We start from the raw sequence: 19836 nt of genomic DNA on the forward strand, positions 1-19836 counted from the left end.
GTACATGAGTAGTTTTCCCAGTTAATGGTGGGGTAGTTGAAATAGCCCATTATTAGGGTGTTTGGTTGAACCCTAATATTTTCCGGTACATCAAGAAAAGAGGAGTGGGAATCCTGGGGCATGGTGGGTGATCTGTAGCAAGCTACAATTTGGATTGCAGTTTTGCTCAGAGTTAGTTGCACTTGGATAACCTTGGTCAGTCCGACAAACTCCCTAACATCTAACTGTACTACATTTCCTGTGCTACAGCAGTTCTTTACACTCTAAAACCTAGGTGAGGTCAATTTCCCTGTGTTCCATCAGTCTGACACACTCCGTAATATTCAGGTGTGCTAGACTCCCTGCCCCATCAGTCTAATACACTTCCTAACATCTAGATGTACCAGATCCCTGCTCCATTAGTCTGACACACTTCCTAACATCCAGCTGTACTAGATTCTCTGCCCCATCAATCTGACACACTTCCTAACATCCAACTGTAATAGATTTCCTGCTAAATTAGTATGACGCACTCCTTAACATCCAGCTGTACTAGGTTCCCTCTGCTCCAGCAGTTTGACACACTCCGCAACACTCAGTTGTACTTGATTTCCTGTGTTCCATCAATCTGACACACTCCCTTACAACCAGATGTACTAGATTTATTGCTAAATCAGTATGACATATTTCCTAACATCCAGCTGTACTAGATTATGTGCTCTGTCAGCTGGCATGTTCCCGCACATCCAGCTGTACTAGATTATGTGCTCCATCAGCTAAAACACACTCCCTCAAATCCAGCTATACTAGATCATGTGCTCTATCAGCTGGCATGTTCTCTCACATCCAGCTGTACTAGATTATGTGCTCAATCAGCTGGCATGCTCCCTCACATCCAGCTGTACTAGATTATGTGCTCAATCAGCTGGCATGCTCCCTCACATCTAGCTGTACTAGATTATGTGCTCTTTCAGCTGACACACTCCCTCACATGCAGCTGTACTAGTTTATGTGCTCTGTCAGCTGACACACTCCCTCATATCCAGCTGTACTAGATTATGTGCTCTATCGGCTGACACACTTCTTCACATCCAGCTGTACCAGACTATGTGCTCTTTCAGATGATACACACCCTCACATTCAGCACCATCATTCGTCCATTTTAATCAATTCAATGGCTCAGGACTAAGTACAACCTGGTTCTACCAGGACACAGTTTTACTTTCTTGTGTACAAAATGTAATGTCTGGCACTGCCTTCACTGGGCAGCCATTGCCACAGCATGCTACAGGTGATGTATAACAGAAGTTGAGTAGTGTAAGACACCCCCACATACTTTAAAGTACTGTAAAGCACTTCCACTCATAGCTTCCTATCTTAATATGAAATGCTTTCTCTTCACACACAGTAAAAGTTGATATAAAAATATTACTTCCTCATATATTGTGGTAGCTGATATAAAAAACATTTTCACATGAATTGTAAAAACTGACAATTTACACTCATATCATTACAGATAATAACAAAATGTGTACTTCTGATGGCTGACATAGAATCATGTTTTCTCATACTTTCTGAAGGCACATGTTAAAAAATGCAGTCTCTGATATAAAATGACAATATGGTACAATCTTAAATAATACAATGATTTAATTGTTCCAAGTGATGTATGATATAAAACATATTCCCCATATTTTATGTCATGTGCTTACAAATAGAAAATACATATCCCCATACCTTGTGATGGAGCTGTGTAACTCAACAACCTTTTCAACCTCAGCTTTCTGTTTCTCAAAATCACTAGCTGCTGGAGATGCTACATCCACAGGGATCTGAGAGAAGGGAAAGATTAGCTCCACGGATCCTTCAGGCAAAGACACACTGCATGGGTAAAAAAAAGTATAAATGGCTTCTGGTTAGTTTTTTGATAAACAATAACACAGAACCTGCAGCAGCTATGTTGCACTCTGCATAGAAATTCAATGGCACAACTTACTTCACCAAAGAACTGAGCAAAAAAAAAAAATCACTATGCTAAAAAGTGTGGCACCTCAGAGTACACAAAACACATACTGTATGATAAAACCCATCATTAAATAATTTCAATTTATTCCAGTTTGAGTACACTCCTACATTAAACTGACTTTTACTGAACTGTCAAAATTTAAACAGTAGAAACACCTGCTTGTTCTTCCACTTGACAGATCCAGAAAAAACTGCACACGAAGCTGGAAACTAGGATATCACCAAATCCAAATCTTTATTTTCCACCAGTTAGCGCTTTCGTCAGGTAGAAATCATCAGACTTCATCAGACAACTTCCAAACATACCTAGCGCTCTTTTATATAATATGTAATTAACCAATCAATCGGGTCTATATTAGAGCATCGAAGTTTCAGAACTTCAAATCCCTAATAAGCGAAAGTTGAAAATAGCGAAGTTTCAGAAAACCAAATTCTTTCCTAGGGAAAGAATTTGGTTGTCCGTTCCTGTCGCTTTGCTATTTTCAGCACTGTGGTGGAAAGTTACGGGTTGGGTACAGGTAAGTGTGCAACTGTGTGGACATGAGGGTTAGGGCGGGTTAGGTGAGTTAGGGTTAGAGCGCGGGTCAGGTAAATGTGCAAATGTGTGGATGTGAGGGTTAGGGTGGGGTAGGTGAGTTAGGGTTAGGGCGCGGGTGAGGTGTGTGTGCGATAGTGACAGACCTTAGGGTTCGGGTTTGGGTTAAGGTAAGTGGGTAGATAGTGGTGTATGTACAGTTTAGTGTAGGGTTAGATGTAAGATTTTAGGTGTATGTGTGTGGATTCCTGTTTGTTTGGTGTGTTTGTGTTGTGTGTATGTGTTTTGGAACAGCAAATTTTTTTCCCTAAGAAAAAATTCTCTGTTCTGAATTTTCGATGTTATAAGTTTTCGGTTACTAGGGGTCGATATTAGAAAATTCGAAGTTCTGAAACTTCGATGTTCTAATATAGACCCAATCAATCAATAATCGGATTAATTAATGAGAAAATTACCAATTTTAAAAAACACTATAAACTTTTAAAATGCACAGCAAGCAACCAAGCACAGCCCTATACATATACACAAAAACTAACATATTATACTCATGTTTCTGCAACTATATCTATTTAAACAAATTATCTAAACATTGTGCAGAATAAAACATTTTGTATGTATTATTTAATAAATAAAACCACTTTTTTTACAAAGAATAAAAATATATTAAAAATACACTAGTACAACATTTAAATGACATAAATTCCCTTACTATAACTATAAATTTCTTCATCTATCAAAAGTTTTTAACTTAAGTTTACTTGAAATAGACATAACATCATTGAGACCTGGTGGGGAATAAGCAAATAAATAAACTTGCCACTAGGCCTCTCTTTCTTCGAGATACAACTTCCATGATCCCCTTCTAGCCTCACATTTAACTTGTTGTATAACCAAAAATGTAAAGTTATGGTCAGGATTTGTTCTTACATGTCTAAAAAGAGCATTTTTTGTATCCTGCTGTTGAATTTCATACACATGCTCATAGATACGTTGAGCAAGCTTCCGTTGGGTTTTCCCAATATAAAAAGCCGGGCATTGGCAACAAACTGCGGCACATATGACACCATAAGACTGGCAGTTATAGTTACCCCTTATTACTATTTTCTTACCACCAATTGTGATAACATTACTCCTCAAAATATATTTACATGGGTGACACATACCGCAGGGTGCCATACCCCCATATACTTTATTGTCATTATTATTGGGCATAGATTTTTCCAACAAACTCTTCAGATTCATACCTCTACGAAATACAAATTCAGGTTTGTTACCAAAAGTATCCACCATACTTTGCTCCTGCATAAGAATAGCCCAATTTTTATTAATAATATCCTGAACCAACAAGCTGTCACTAGAATAGGTACTAATAAAAGGACATTTCATCTGGTGAACATTAACACCCCGTTACACTTTAATCCTGAAACTGCCAAATTATAATTTTTTTCAGATTTGTTTAAATCATGGAGTATCTTAATCAAACTACATGTTTTCTTCAGTTTACTTATACTGTAAAGGTTAAACAAATTTCCTACCTGGATGTTATGATCACAAAAATCAGGGATGGATATATTAAGGCTACTATTTTTAGGAAGCCAACTTATTCAAATACCATGCTACACTATTCTAGCAGTCATCCTGGACATGTTAAATGGGGGATTGTTAAAGGTCAACTTGTCTGGGCTGCTCATATGGTTTCCCAGTGTGCTGATTTCCTGGATGAATGCAAGTTCATGGGTAAAATGTTCTTGGAAAGAGGGTATCCTATCAGTCTAATTTATAATTTAAAACAGGAAGTCATCAATAAACGAAGGAACGGGTTTTATGTTCCGATACTGAATTGTCAGCATATGCCTATACAGAGTCTGTATATAGTACCCTACTACAATAGTAATAAACATGATTTAAAAAAATCTTGAAAAAATGATAATTTGGCAGTTTCAGGATTAAAGTATAACAGGGGTGATAATGTTCACCAGATGAAATGTCCTTTTATTAGTACCTATTCTAGTGACAGCTTGTTGGTTCAGGATATTATTAATAAAGATTGGGCTATTCTTATGCAGGAGCAAAGTATGGTGGATACTTTTGGTAACAAACCTGAATTTGTATTTCGTAGAGGTATGAATCTGAAGAGTTTGTTGGAAAAATCTATGCCCAATAATAATAATAATAAAGTATATGGGGGTATGGCACCCTGCGGTATGTGTCACCCATGTAAATATATTTTGAGGAGTAATGTTATCACAATTGGTGGTAAGAAAATAGTAATAAGGGGTAACTATAACTGCCAGTCTTATGGTGTCATATGTGCCGCAGTTTGTTGCCAATGCCCAGCTTTTTATATTGGGAAAACCCAACGGAAGCTTGCTCAATGTATCTGTGAGCATGTGTATGAAATTCAACAGCAGGATACAAAAAATGCTCTTTTTAGACATGTAAGAACAAATCCTGACCATAACTTTACATTTTTGGTTATACAACAAGTTAAATGTGAGGCTAGAAGGGGACTATGGAAGTTGTATCTCGAAGAAAGAGAGGCCTGGTGGCAAGTTTATTTATTTGCTTATTCCCCTCCAAGTCTCAATGATGTTATGTCTATTTCAAGTAAACTTAAGTTAAAAGCTTTTGATAGATGAAGAAATTTATAGTTATAATAAGGGAATTTATGTCATTTAAATGTTGTATTAGTGTATTTTTAATATATTTTTATTCTTTGTAAAAAAGTGGTTTTATTTATTAAATAATACATACAAAATGTTTTATTCTGCAAAATGTTTAGATATTTTTTTTAATATATATAGTTGCAGAAACATGAGTATAATATGTTAGTTTTTGTGTATATGTATAGGGCTGTGCTTGGTTGCTTGCTGTGCATTTTAAAAAATGTAAAGTGTTTTTTTAAAATTGGTAATTTTCTCATTAATTAATCAGATTATTGATTGATTGGTTAATTACATATTATATAAAAGAGCACTAGTTATGTTTGGAAGTTGTCTGATTTAATACTGGTGATTCCTACCTGACGAAAGCGCTAACAGTTGGAAAATAAATATTTGGATTTGGTGATATCCTGGTTTCCAGCTTCATGTGCAGTTTTTTCTGGATCTGTTTGGTGGTTTCTTTTTGGATATACTTGTTCTTCCACTTGACAAACTATGGACACTCAATGAACTGTGACCTGCCTGCCCAACTTTCCATGGGCTTCACTGACACAAGTTCATTTCATTTGTTAGTACTTCTAACAAATCACAAATGAATACCTGGAAATTACTTAAGCAATAACTGACGACGTGGTGTGGTATATTGAAGATTTACCCACGGTTGGCATGGTTTGATCAAGAGGGCGAAGACCAAGTGATTAAATAAAGCCAACCATGGGTAAATTTAAATATACCACAACCACAGAGTCAGTTATTGCTATTATACAATCACATTATTTAAGAAAAAATAATTCTTAAATAATGCCTTTGTATAATGGCGCCGTACTGTCCTTCCTCAGCTGGTGGTATCTTGCTGCCTTGTTTTGATGTACTGCGCATGCATATGGGACTTGCATTTCCAAGCATACCCAGTACATCAATGCTTTGAAAAAGGGAGCAACAGAGAAAAGAAAGTCTCCAAAAAGTTTGGGCCACTTTACGGTTAGGAGAGAGACAGACTGGAGGAAATGCAAAGAAAATCAGGCACATGTCTTTAGTTTTAAATAATATACCTGATTTTCTGTGTATTTCCTCCATGCTGCCTCTCTGGTATGTCCGGAGTCCAGACTTTACAATTTTTTTTAGTTTTTATTGAAAAAAAAAAAGTTACAGAATATACGAATGGAAAGATATCCGGGTGACCGGACCTTTTTCTGTTGGTATATTATGGGATTTACAACAGGCACGCTAGTTGGGCTGGACAATCAGCGTGCATGTTTTGGAATAATAATGGCTAGCTATTGTATAATTAGCAGTATACCAGTCAAAAATTCTCCTACTGATAAAGGCTGATCACAGGTGAGCTGGAACACAGGTCGTTCCTGATGTTTTGAGTCATAAACCAGGGGTATGCAGGTTCATGAACTATTGTGATAGCTGTAAAGTTGTAGGTCTGGGATTTGCACACTTTCAGTGTAACACATTCTGTGCTAATGCTTTTAAGATGTCTGGAGTATAGCTACTTACTGCCCTAAGTAACAAAATTATAGTATTGGGTCTCTGTGATAACCTATGCAAAGCTAGACAGAAAATACAGCGAGTATACAAATGGTCCTGCTTTATAAAACTGGCTTTTCTAAATGCAAAATTATACTTAATTTATTTAGGGTGGAAATGCCCAGGACATCTGCCTTATATTAGGGAGATAATTTGTGACATCAGCCAGCTCTCAAAATTTGCCACTTGTCTGCTGAACCTGCTGAAACAGTTATTAAAGCTGTTTTGACTGATGGTTGCACAATGTTATGAACAAGTTACACAGTGGCATAAAGAAGAAAAGTACAGTTGTGTACACTTACCATAATTGTAGATGTTCGAGTGTATTCACTGTTGCAGTCATTTCATTTGGGTAATCTGCTAGCAGGTTGCTCTCAGTCGGCCTGAATAACAAAGTCTTGGGTCCTGCATCGGTTGCTGTCTCCTCTTCCATGACGTCAGGTCATCAGGGGTATAAAACATGCAGCCTATGCCATGTTATTCAGTTTTTCTTGTCCCAGATGTCAGGTGCCCCCCCCCAAATGGGGAGCAAAATATATATATAAGTAAAGAGTAAATATATAAATACACTTTTAGAAACATAAACTTTGCCTTCAACTAAAAGCAAATACACCACAAAGGCTTTTGGGTATAGTGAAGGAAAGAAAAGGTATAGAAAGGGGGATGGCAGGTGGGTAACCCGGACTGCAACAGTGAATACACTCGAACATCTACATTTATGGTAAGTGTACACAACTGTACTATGTTCTTTGTGTTTCACTGTTGCAGTCATTACATTTGGGTAGAATCCCAAAGTTATGGATGGGAGGATGGAACTAAACAGCATTAGGAGCAGCTATAAGGCCCTGCAGGACTGCAGTGGCAAAGTCTGCCCTGGATTTGGAGAAGAGAGGTAAATGATAATGCTTTGTGAAGGTATGAACAGAGCTCCAAGTAGCAGCTTCTAGAATGTCTTTGGTTGGAACCCCTCTGAGAAAAGCTGCTGAAGTAGAGACAGCCCTGGTGGAATGTGATCTGATTCCCTTGGGCACCGGTTTACCATGGTGCAAATAGCAGAAATGAATGCAGTGGCTTATCCATTTAGAAATTGTCTGCTTTGATATAGCCTTCCCCTCTGACCCTGCAGCAAATGCTACCAGTAGTTGCTCAGACTTTCTTAGAGATTTGGTCCTATTTAGGTAAAATCTTAGTTGTCTGTGTACATCCAATGAATGCAAAATCTGCTACCCCTTTTTCTGCGGATTTGGGTAAAATGTTGGCAGGTGAATGGTCTGGTTAAGAGCCACACTGGATACCACCTTACGCATAAAAGAAGGATTCGTCCTGAGGGACACCCTGTCCAGGTAAAATATAATAAAAGGCTCCACTGCCATGAGAGCCTGTAGTTCTGAAACCCTTCCTGCTGAAGTGACTGCCAAAAGAAAAGCTATTTTCCAAGATAAAAATTTTATATCCACAGCAGTTGCTGGTTCAAAAGGAAGCAGGGTGAGTTTTTCCAGCACAAAATTGAGGTTGCATGCAGGAGTTGGTGCTCTTCTGGGAGGCCTTAAATTTTTGGCCCCTCTACGATACTGTTTAAGCAGAGGATGAGAAAAGAGGGAAGGCTCTGTGTTGTAATGAGCCGAGATGGCAGATGCATGGATTTTTATTGAAGAAAAAGATAGGCCCTTGTCAAGCATCTCAGTGAAATATTGTGAAATCTGAGGACTATTGGGGTTTGCTGTGTCTATTCCTTGTGCTTGTTTCCAAGCACAGAATCTCTTCCATTTATCAGCATAAGATTTTCTTGCACTAGGCCTTTTGGCTTCCAAAATGACATCCATCAAAGATTTACTGAGAGGTGTTGTTTGAATAATTAGTTGATTAGCCATGCTGCAAGATTCAGAGTTTGGAGCTGAGTGTGCAGAATTTGATAGTTCTGCTAAGACAGTAGATGAGGTATATGAGGCAAGTACCATGGAGGAAGGTGAGACATATTCCTTAGAAGTGGGTACCAGTGCTGGCGGGGCCAGTCCGGAGCAATTAGAATCATTTTTGCTTTTTCCTGTCTGACTTTCAGTAAGACCTTGGAGAGTAGAGGCAGAGGGGGAAAGGCATAGACTGGTAGGGTTTTCCAACTGAAGGATAGAGCATCCACTTTCCATGCTTTTTTGTGATGAGTTCTTGTGCAGAATTTGTCCAACTGATAATTTTGGGGAGAGGCAAATACATCCATGGCTGGGCTCCCCCATTTCTGTGTTAACATGCTGAAGATTTGTGGATCCAGTTTCCATTTGTGTGGGTCCATAAGATTTCTGCTTAGGTCGTCTGCCAGAGTATTTTGCTTTCCTGGCAGGAATTGAGCTTGAAGATGTATTTGGTAAGCCAAGGCTGTGTTCCACAAAGTCATGGCTAGTCTGCAAAAGGGGTAGGAATGTGTACCCCCCTGCTTGTTTATGTACCACATAACTATGGTGTTGTCCATCTTTATCAGTAGTTGTCCTGGATAAAGTAAGTCCTTGAAGGCTGTCAGAGCATTCTGAACAGCTAGCATCTCTTTCTGGTGCATTTGCAGATACATTTGGTTTGGGCTCCATTTGCCCTGAATGCATCTCCCTGCCAGGTGGGCCCCCCCAAGCATAATCTGATGCATCTGTAGTTAGGGTTTGGGTGGCAGGGGGTAGAGTGAATGACAGTCTCTTGTTTTGGTGACATGTCTCTGCCCACCAAAGGAACTCTTGTTGTAGGCAGGGAATGAGAGGAATCATTGTTTCCAGGCTGTGACAATGTTGACTCCATAAACCTTTTAGGTACCACTGAAGTTTCCTCATATGCAGTCTCGCATATGGAATTAATAGAATGCAGGATGCCATAAACCCCAAAGCCTGCAGAATTTGTCTTGCAGATAACTGGGTTTTTGTTGCCAGTTGTTTGAAGTATGTTGTCAGTTGCCTTTGTTTGTCTGATGTGAGGTAAGTCATCTGGGCAGTTGTACTCAAGCTTGCACCCAGGAATGTAATTATTTGTGAGGGTACCAGTTGTGATTTCTTCTCATTTATGGTGTACCCTAGGCATGCTAGAAGCCTTTTTACAAACACCAGATGTTGAAGAAGAGTGTCCTTGTCCTCTGCTTGAATGAGACAATCATCCAGATAAGGATAAATGTGAATGCTTCTTTGTCTGCAGAATGCAATTGCTGGTGCTAGGCACTTTGTAAAGACCCTGTACGCAGTAGATAAGCCAAAGGGCAGTGTAGAGAATTGGTAATGCAAAAAACCTGCTTTGAAGCAGAGGTATCGTCTGCATGATTCCCTTATTGGGATATGCAGGTATGCCTCTTTTAAGTCTAGAGTTACTAACCAAGCATTCCTGCCTAACATAGGCAGTAGCTGTTGTAAAGTCAGCATTTTGAATTTTGGAATGTCCAGGAGCGTGTTCAAAATCGATAAGTCCAGTATTGGACGCCATGAATTGTCTTTTCTGGGTACCAGGGAAAAGTCTTGAATAAAAACCTTGTCCTTTTTCCCTTTCTGTTACCGGTTGAATAGCTCCCATATCCATGAGGGACATGACTTGTTTCTGGGCCTCTGCCCACTGGTTTTGTGGTAGATCTGGCCATCCGTTTGGAATTGGCAAAGCATGGAAATGAAATCTGTACCCCAGGAATACTATGTTTAATACCCACTTGTCCTGGGTAATTAGCTGCCAATTTTGAGCATGACGTGCTAGTTTTCCCCCCAGGGGGGCTGCCAAAAGATAAGTGCTTGGTGATGGTAGAGGAAAGTCACTGAGACTGCTTACTGTAGAGTTGTGCTTTGTTTCCTCCAGATTTGGAGGTGGAAGCACCCCATTGCTTTGACCTGTAAGAACCCTGTGATTGGTATCAGGAGCCTTTTGAGTGCCTGGATTTGCCCTAAGTGGCTCTGTTGGACACAGCAAAGGACCAATCTTTAGTAGGCCAGTGCCTACTGAACCTGGGTGGCTGCACTTGAAATCTTTTACTGTCTGCATAGATTTAGCTTTGTCTTCCATTTTCTTTAAAACCTGTTCTGCCTTATTGCCAAACAGAGTATCATGCTGCAAAGGGACATCCAACAATTTAGCTTTAACATGATCTGGCAGATTTTGCTCCTTGAGCCAGGCATGCCTTCTAATCACAGATCCAGTAATGGCGGCCCTACAAGAGGCCTCCAAGGAATCAAAACCACATTGCAAAATATGCTTTCCAACCTGTTCTGCTGAATGCAATAATTCCTGTAACTCTTTATTTTCCACACAATCAGAAATCAACATCATTTTCTGTTTCAGTAAGCCCATAACATGCTGTTGATATTTAAGCATATGAACCTCGCAGTTTAAAGCCCTGATTGCCAAGGTTGCAGACGTATAAACCTTCTTACCCCATATTTCCAGCGCCCTGGAATCTCTATCAGAAGGGGTAGGATTTTTGGCTGTAGAGGCATTTACACCTTTGGGACCCTGAGAAAGTTTCAGGGTCAGCAGCAGGGTTTTTGAAAAGAAATTTGTGGGAGTCAGGAACCCTGTAATATCTGTTTGGCTTACTAGGAGCTGGAGGCAGGGAATCAGGAGCCATGCTTGATTCCGAGAACACATCATCAACAATGTCTAATACAGGAGGTATTGCCAAAGGCCTATGCTGAGGAAGAAGAAGGAAATCCCTAAGCCTCTTTTTTGATTCAGAGAAGTCCTGACTCTCCCAGTGAAAATGTTCCCTTAAAGTATGCAAGGTCTCTCCAAAAGAGTAATCCTCAGGAGGAGATGCAGATGGGATGGATTCCTCTGCATTAGAATCCTCATAGGGTGGAACAGAAAATTCCTGATGAGAAGAGGAATCAGAAGAAATGGAAACCTGATCTGAAGATTCATAATCAGTGCCTTGCCTAGGCCTCTTAGTAAAGGGGGGTTTGGGAACCCCTGATCAAAGTAATTAAATCCTCATCCATTTTGATCATCTGTTTTTTAGGCATAGGGGCCTGAGCTCATGCGTTGTTTTTTTAGACATGGAAGTTCTTTTTGACCTTGTTTTTGTTGCTGGCGTTGGTTTAATATAAAAATGTTGAGGCCTGAAAACACCCTCAGAAGCCGGTACCTGCTCAGTGGCTCCGGACCCATCCAAAGGAGAGACACCCGTGGGTTCAATACTCTGCGAATTTTGTGGCATACCGGACTCCAAATGGGTCTCGGTAGAGGCCTGCGTCTCAAAAGTAATGGGTATAAGGGGCTGCGAAGGCGCCTCACTGAGTACCGGCGAACCAGCAACTGGCTTAGGAGAAGCCTCGTCATCAGTTTTGGACCTCGACGGTCTGTCTCTGCCTTTTTCTTTGTGTTTTTTATGAATTCCGGTAGTCGATTGCTAACCGAGGACATTTCAGGATAATTAAATCTTGCACCAAAATATTTAGAAGCACAAATATACCGACGCTTAATAGTGCCTTGGTTAAATCTAGCACAAAACCAACAGCAAGGCACGTTGTGATCTGGGCCTAGGCAAGGAATACAGTACAAATGAAAATCCTTATGAGATATTTGCTTCCCACAAGTAATGCAATTATTAACTTTTACTGACATCGGTAAGGAGCAAGAAAAAGTTTCCCCAATGGGGTACTTAGCTTTAGTTTGAAGACTTTGGTTCTGAAACTTGAATACGAAAATTTCAGGAGTCGGCCGACCGGCACTTGGGAACTGCTTCTGCTTCAGGCACCGCACGGCAAGAAAGACTGAATAAAATGGCGTCGGCTGCATGTTTTATACCCCTGACGACCTGACGTCATGGAAGAGGAGACAGCAACTGACACAGGACCCAAGACTTTGTTATTCAGGCCGACTGAGGGCAACCTGCCTGCAGATTACCCAAATGTAATGCCTGCAACAGTGAAACACGAAGAACATCTGTGAAAAGAGTCCTTCCCAGAGATAATTTTTCTAAAGGCATATACTTTTAAGTGACACACCTTAGCATTAGCACCTGCTTATTGAGTCAAACTAAACAACCATTAGAATGCAATACAGTGTTTTGTTTATGCCTTAATTTTTATTATTGCCAGAATGTCAGTGAGAGCACAAACCATGCTCTTGTCATGGCTGCTTGGATGATGACCCCTCAGACACTGGAATATCATATTTATTTTATTACTTGAAGTAATTTACTTTAGTTATCTTTGCTACTTTGAAATCATGTTATAAACCTGCTTTATTTTTCATACCAGTGGGCACAACATTTTTAAATTCTAACCTATCTACTGAGGGTTAAAATTAGAACCTTCAAATTAATGTGCCTGTGAGATTATGTAATGACTAAAGGCTGACATATATGGTGCATATGGGTGTCCCCAGGAACTGAGAAATTTACCTGCTTTAATGTGAAACAGACAAGGGTATTGCCATGTTTGTCTCTTGGTCACAGAGAGTACCTGGTAACACTGGCACACTAAGAGCAAAATGCTGACAGCTGGGAGTGGTTCTATGATGACTTTATGTTTTTAACAAGGCAGAGAAACAGCTCACCCTGGGTGGTGTGCCACACCATTATGGGATATACAAACATATATTTACTGACAGCATGAATACCTCTATGCAATTGAGGGATATTAAATTCACCTTTGGGGTATCTTTGGACTGTAGAAGGAAACAGGTGCACACAAGAAAAGCAGGCACAGCAAACACAAACATACTCTGCACAAAAGGCACACTAAGCTGAAATAATTTTATTTATGTATTAAAAAGGACAAGATTAGACACACAGTCTTGAAGTTTATGAACACGGTTTGACTGAATTTTTCCCAGGCTCCAATATCTTGGTATATATGGTATATGATATTAATTATGTAAATGGGACTGTCAAAACACTGTGGACTGGCCAGTCTGAAATGGTGATCTCAGATTTAGCTACAATTAATGTACTGTGTTTCCATGCAGAATTAGATCTCCAGAACTCTGTAGGCTTACTTAACAGTAAAGTGCCTTTATTGTACAAAAGGGCTGCCTTTAAATATCTTACATTTTTTTCAAGGAACTACATAAGATGAGGCTTCTGTTGCAATTTACTAAGCTCACAATAGATTTACAGTGGTTATCCAACCTCATTTCAGGTTTAAATTCCTTGGTCAGCCATTCCTAATATACTTTGCGAACTTACCTCACATTGAAATTTTTTTTCCTACAGACTCTAGAGAATGTTTAGCAATCAGTGAGCCACAGTACCCACATAAGCTTGGTTAGTGACTAATGACTATCGAGTAGTAGTCAGGATGTGGGTTACATATAGCTGGCAATAAATTCCCTAAAGTTTAAACAAGATTCTATTGGTGGTTACTCACAGCAAATTATGAGGGGAAAGATCACTTAAAGAATGCCTGGATTGAAATTCTACTGACATCTTCAGGATAACTGATATAAATTCAGTTGGGCAGAGAGTGCCTGCCTCTAAAAGGATTAAGTAGGGTACTTCTTCTTCTGGGCAGGATTAATGTTACTTAAGGAATGATATGGGCACCCAGCAGCACATGCTGATTTAGAATGAGTGCTGTGAATCCATACTTTGGGAACCATTTAGTTTAACGCAGGCCAAACTCATTGAGGCACACATTGTTGAGATGTATCTGTTTTCCCCACCACATTCATGCAACCTCAGTGGTAGTTCACATAAGCAGATTATATGTCGAGACAATCAAGGCTGAAATCACCAAAAATTAAAGAAAGAATTAAAAATGGAATCCAAATGAAAAAATTAGGCCTTTATTTGTGACTTGAAATCCAGACCTTCAGCAGTCTGTTTTAAGGTCACTGCTTACCACTGTGCTATCAAATAGCCCCGAGTGTGTGTGTTTGTATATGCAGGCATGCACTAACGTGTATGCATGTAAGCATGCACCCGCACTTTATGCGTGCATGCGTGTGTGTGTGTGTCCTTGTAGATGAATTCCTACATTCTCAGAGAATTGAGAATCAGAAAAATCAATGTGACATATCCTTGTAGAGTTTTAATATGTACAATGACAGTCACAATCTAGCTGACACCTCAGTCTACTGAGTGTGCTAATCACATTATCCCTACTACCCAAGCCTGGTTTCCTCTAGTGCCTTTCTCAACACTACATTTAAAAATGATGTTGTATCTGCACAATCAGATTTATTCTAATACTTCATTAGCTGTGCACAGCCTCCCACCTACCTCCCTCCACACACATACACAGATACACACACATACACACATGCAGTAACACACATGCTCACAGGTAAAGTTGCTAGAATTTAATGGGAATATGCTGTAAATAAATTAACTAACCTGATTCAGGTACTTGCATCAATAGTTGAGAGTATCCAAAGGTAACAAAGGTAATGTTAACAACAAGGTGATGTGAAATCATCCTTTGTCTCTTTCAAAGGCAGTATAAATCTCAGCTGCTTATACTGTCTGCCTTTTTGTAGCATTTTTGTTCCATGCAGTTTAACTGCATCCCTTTGATCTGCACAAGAAGTGCACAGCTGTTCATGTTATCAGTCTGCTTCTTAAAAAATGCTGTAGAACAATTTACTACTGCTTTCTACAAAGGACTATGACATAAAGTGAGGCATATGACAGATTCCCTGGTAGATGATAGCAGCTTGTAATTTTGTTAGCATCCTAGACACTTAATGTATACAATGGCCATACCCATTAGCAATCATAATGTCATCTCCACTGAGATATGAATCCCTTAAGGGACATGCAGGATCTTATTTCTTTACCTAACAGATGGACAGGGCACTACTTGCTCTCTGGTTACAGCACCATCTGGAATGCATCTAAAAGTGATTAAGCCTGATTTTATAAGCACTTTTTCCTTGCCTTCTCCATGCCTTCCTCCTGGTAATAAGTGGAACTAACTGCACAACACAAAAAGTGTTAAGTATTAACATTTACTGAGAAATGAGCAGAACAAGTACAAGGTGCCTAATACGTTTGCCTAGATATGATTACAGGGAAAGAAGCTGCACCTACTGTGAAATTAAATGTACTATAATAATAAATATATTATTTTTATTTATTTGTAATTTGTTTACTGGGTAAGTAGACTTGTCTGCTGAAGCCTTTCAGCCAAAACCTAGATTCAAAGAAGAACAGAAATACAGAAGTAGAATATACGGGTTTAAGTAAGTTACTTAAAAATACCTCTAAAAGTGCATATTCAAATTTAAACCACAAAAAGGCCATGCCTTATAATTACTAAAGAGTTAACTGATAGACCACAGAAGTGATAATTATTAAACAGTTAACTGATAGACGACAGAAGTGAACCAAAGTCTTTGAAACCAAAAGATGAGACAAAAAATATAGAACTGTAAGAAGCTGCAAATTACATTCTTATTCTTTCTTGAGATTTTTTTTACGATTTCACTTTTATTTATTAGGCAAACTTGTATTTTTTCATGTGCATACAGAAAAGGTATAAAATATGATGGGTATTTATCAAAAATACTGAAATGGGCATGCTATCCCTATTAACTGTAACACTCATTTAAAGCACATTGTCCCAATACTTTATAGGTACATTAATTCTGGGTCAGTTTTTCAATAAAAAGCTTTATAAAGTTTTTATTAAAATCACAGCTTAAATAAATTTAGTGCATCCCTTGATGATGTCACCTTAGAAACTAGTACACAGACTTCAACGAATGTCTCTCTGAGCATACATGGTAGGCATCCACTAAAGTCTATGCGCACATAATGTTTTACTTGTGCTGATGTCCCTGAGGCGATAACTCAACGTTACTTCTCAGTAGCATTAATGCAGGGGATGAAACAAGTTTTCTGAGTTTTTTTTTAAATGGAAGTGGAGAATGAAAACTTTTACAGAAGGGGCAACAATCCTGTTCAGTACTTTAAGCACCGCAAAGCCTTCTTCAGGTATTTTAGAGATCTTAGAACTAATGCACAACATTGCATGAAGCTAATAAATAACAAGACATGCTTTTCACCTGAGGATATAGCTAACATAGTTGGCTTACAAATGTAACTCAACCTTTACTCATGCATCCCTCTAACCTTCTGCAACAAATTAGCATGACCATGCCATGCCATGCTGTCTGGTCACTTCAGTGCAAGTCCTGAGTGCTCTCTCACTCCAAGGGCAACACTATTTCCATGGGTTCTAGATAATGTGATAATGTGTCTGTTTGCCTCCTTGTAAGTGCCAGAGACTGTCTCATAGACTAAGACTATTTAATCTCAGCCTCTCCACTGGATTCACACCAGAGGTATGGAAAACCACTGAAGTCATCAGAGTCCACAAGGGGGGATATATTATAGACTCTGAGAACTACTGACCCTTATATGTAGGGCAATGGAATGCATCATTATGGAACTTAATTAACAAGGATATAGGCAGTCTACAAGCTCTTGACCCAAGCCAGTTTGAGTTTGTTAAACCTCCTGAATTTGGTGCACTACTTTGAACAGGTCATTGATGCATTAGACATTGAAAAATCAGTTCACACTGCCTACCAGGACCTGGCAAAGGCCTTTGATACCATTCCACATTCTGAGTATGTTAATCAAATTAAAATCAAACCCCTACATTGCTTGTGGCTTACTGACAGAACCTAAGCTATTACTATTGATGGTACATTCTCATTGAAAAGAGAATTTAGCAGCGGTGCCCCCCAACAATCATTCCTAGGACCACTTCTCTTTGGTATTTATTTCTCTGATGTCAACACTGACACTAAGGGCCTATGCTTAAGTTTGTTCATGACTGCAAACTCAGAGCTGTCATAAATTCCTCATCTGACTTTCAGAATCTCCAAGAAGTCCTAAAACACTTTAATAAATGTTGTCTGCACCATGGGCTTAAATTAAATTCCAAGAAATGCAGCACTGTGCCCCTTGGAAAATAAGAGTGGTAGGGCAATCATAAGCACACCCCAGGTCTGGCTCCCTAAACTCTCGATGAAAGAGGTCAAAGTTAGGTATTAAATAAATCCTTGGTCTACCTCTCAAGCTCTCAATGAAGTGGATTGCAACCGGATATTAATTATTCATGTCTGTGAGTATTCATGATTTGGGATCTTGTGGCTAGGCTACAAATGTTCCTCCAAATTAATATATATATATATACATACCTGCCCTTACACCATCATAGAAAACATTAACATACAGCATTTTCTATATACATTTTTATTTTTTTTATTTATTTATTTATTTATTGTCATTTGTTAACCGAGTTAGTCCAACTGAGCCAGAGGCCCATTTTGAGTGGAGATCCGAGGAGAAAAGCTCCAGATACAAGTAACAATATCACAAAAATAGTTACATTTACTAGGATATAGTGTAAAGTTATTCATTGAAAAAATAAGAACCACTTTTTTATACAGTTGTGTTCAAGTTTGCAGAAAGCAAGTACATAACAGCAAATAAATTCAAAATGCCAAAATATATACAGGTAATAGTAAAGAAACTCCATGTGCATCAGTATTTACAAGAACAGGGAGAAGGCGTGAAGTAAGTGAAGCAGTTAAAGAGGACAAGTAGAGAAATAAGTCACATGCTTAGAGTAAGGTAGTAGAATTAGGAAGAGAGCAGTATAATATCAGGTAGGAGTTTGACATGGACAGAACCAGGTCTTTATTAGGGAGTTTTTAAGCTCGTGTTTAAATTGGGCTTTGTTTTCTATTAAAGAATACTACACTACAACATACTATGTATGTCATGTAATATTCACAAATACATGCTAAAGCATTTTAACTAACTGATTCAGAATACACTCAAAATATATGCTACATACAGTGACTGTATCAAACTGTTTATTTTAATAAAAAATTGATATGGAAGACATGTATACACATATTCTGATACAGGAACTCAACACATTCTCTTTATAGAACTTAAGTTTATGTATCATGCACATTAGAATCAGTATTATATATGTCTTAACAAAGTGAGTCTTCTCATAAGTTCATAAATTAGTACCAGGCTAACTGCACTTGAGGACTATTCCAAGCTCAGTCAATTACCCTATGTGAAAATCAAACCCTGCATCTTGTACCTATAAGGTGAACACTTTAACCACTATGCCAACTTCCTATCCTTGTCTCTTTGATATGACTTGTTACTCACACGTGCATCTATATCACGAGAAAATCATAATGGTTTTTGCAACTCTGAACTCAGAGACACACCACTCATATCTGGAATAATAAACATATGCAGTTTTCTTGGACCTGATTGTTTAAAGAAATACTTATTTCTTCTGTACACATGTATACAGGCGGTTGCTCTGTTTCATGAATTGCAACACCTGGCACTCTGTAAAAGACAATCAAGGGTGACTGCATGCCCCATCTGTACATACATGTGTGCAGAAGCATGGTATCATGTGCAGAAGCAGTTCGCAAGTGCCGGTCGGCCGACTCGTGAACTTTTCGTTTTCGAGTTTCAGACCCAAAGTCTTCACAAAAGCGAAGTACCCCATTGGGGATCTTTTTTCTTGCTTTTACTGATGTCAGTAAAAGTTAATTGCCTTACCTGTGGAAAGCAAATACCTCATAGAGATTTTCTTTCTTACTGCATCCCCCTGCTTAGGCCCAGACCATGATGGTTTTGTGCCTTATTCAACACCCGAACTATTCGTCGCTGGACTATTTTTGCAGCTAATTACTTTCGTACTCATTCTGAGTACTCTGAAATTGCTTTGTCAAGCCATCCGACTACTGATCGTCCAAAAAAATATAAGGATAAAGACAGAGACAGACCGCATAGATCCAAAACTGCTGATGATGCTTCCGTTAAGCTAGTTGCCAGTCCGCCGGTACTCAGTGAGGTGCTTTCGCAGCCCCTGATACCCGCTACTTCTGATTCGCAGGCCTCTACTGAGACCCATTTAGAGTCTGGTATGCCACGAGATGCTTCTTTGACTATGGAACCTGCGGATGTCCTACCTTGGATGGGTCTGGAGCCGCTGTGCAGGCACCGGCTTTTGAGGGTGTATTCAGGCCTACAGACTTTCATATTAAACTGACGCCATCCTTTTCATCCAGGCCTAAAACTCACACCATGCCTAGAAAACTGACGACCAAACCACAGGCTCAGGCCCATATGCCTAAAAAACAAATGCTTAGAAT

At 39.1% G+C, this 19836-nt stretch overlaps 1 protein-coding gene across 1 annotated transcript in view; it reads right to left on the minus strand.

Moving 5' to 3' along the window:
* The window catches only part of TACC2 (transforming acidic coiled-coil containing protein 2), a gene marked incomplete in the record, with an annotated part of 1481681 nt that overhangs the window by 1021133 nt on the left and 440712 nt on the right, over window positions 1–19836 (minus strand). The window contains 1 exon segment of the mRNA XM_044056051.1: window positions 1717–1860. Coding sequence (XP_043911986.1) covers window positions 1717–1860 — 144 coding nt within the window.

The sequence above is a fragment of the Protopterus annectens genome, chromosome 14.part0 (assembly GCF_019279795.1).
Source record: "Protopterus annectens isolate FY-2018-M chromosome 14.part0, PAN1.0, whole genome shotgun sequence".
Lineage (NCBI taxonomy): Eukaryota > Metazoa > Chordata > Ceratodontiformes > Protopteridae > Protopterus > Protopterus annectens.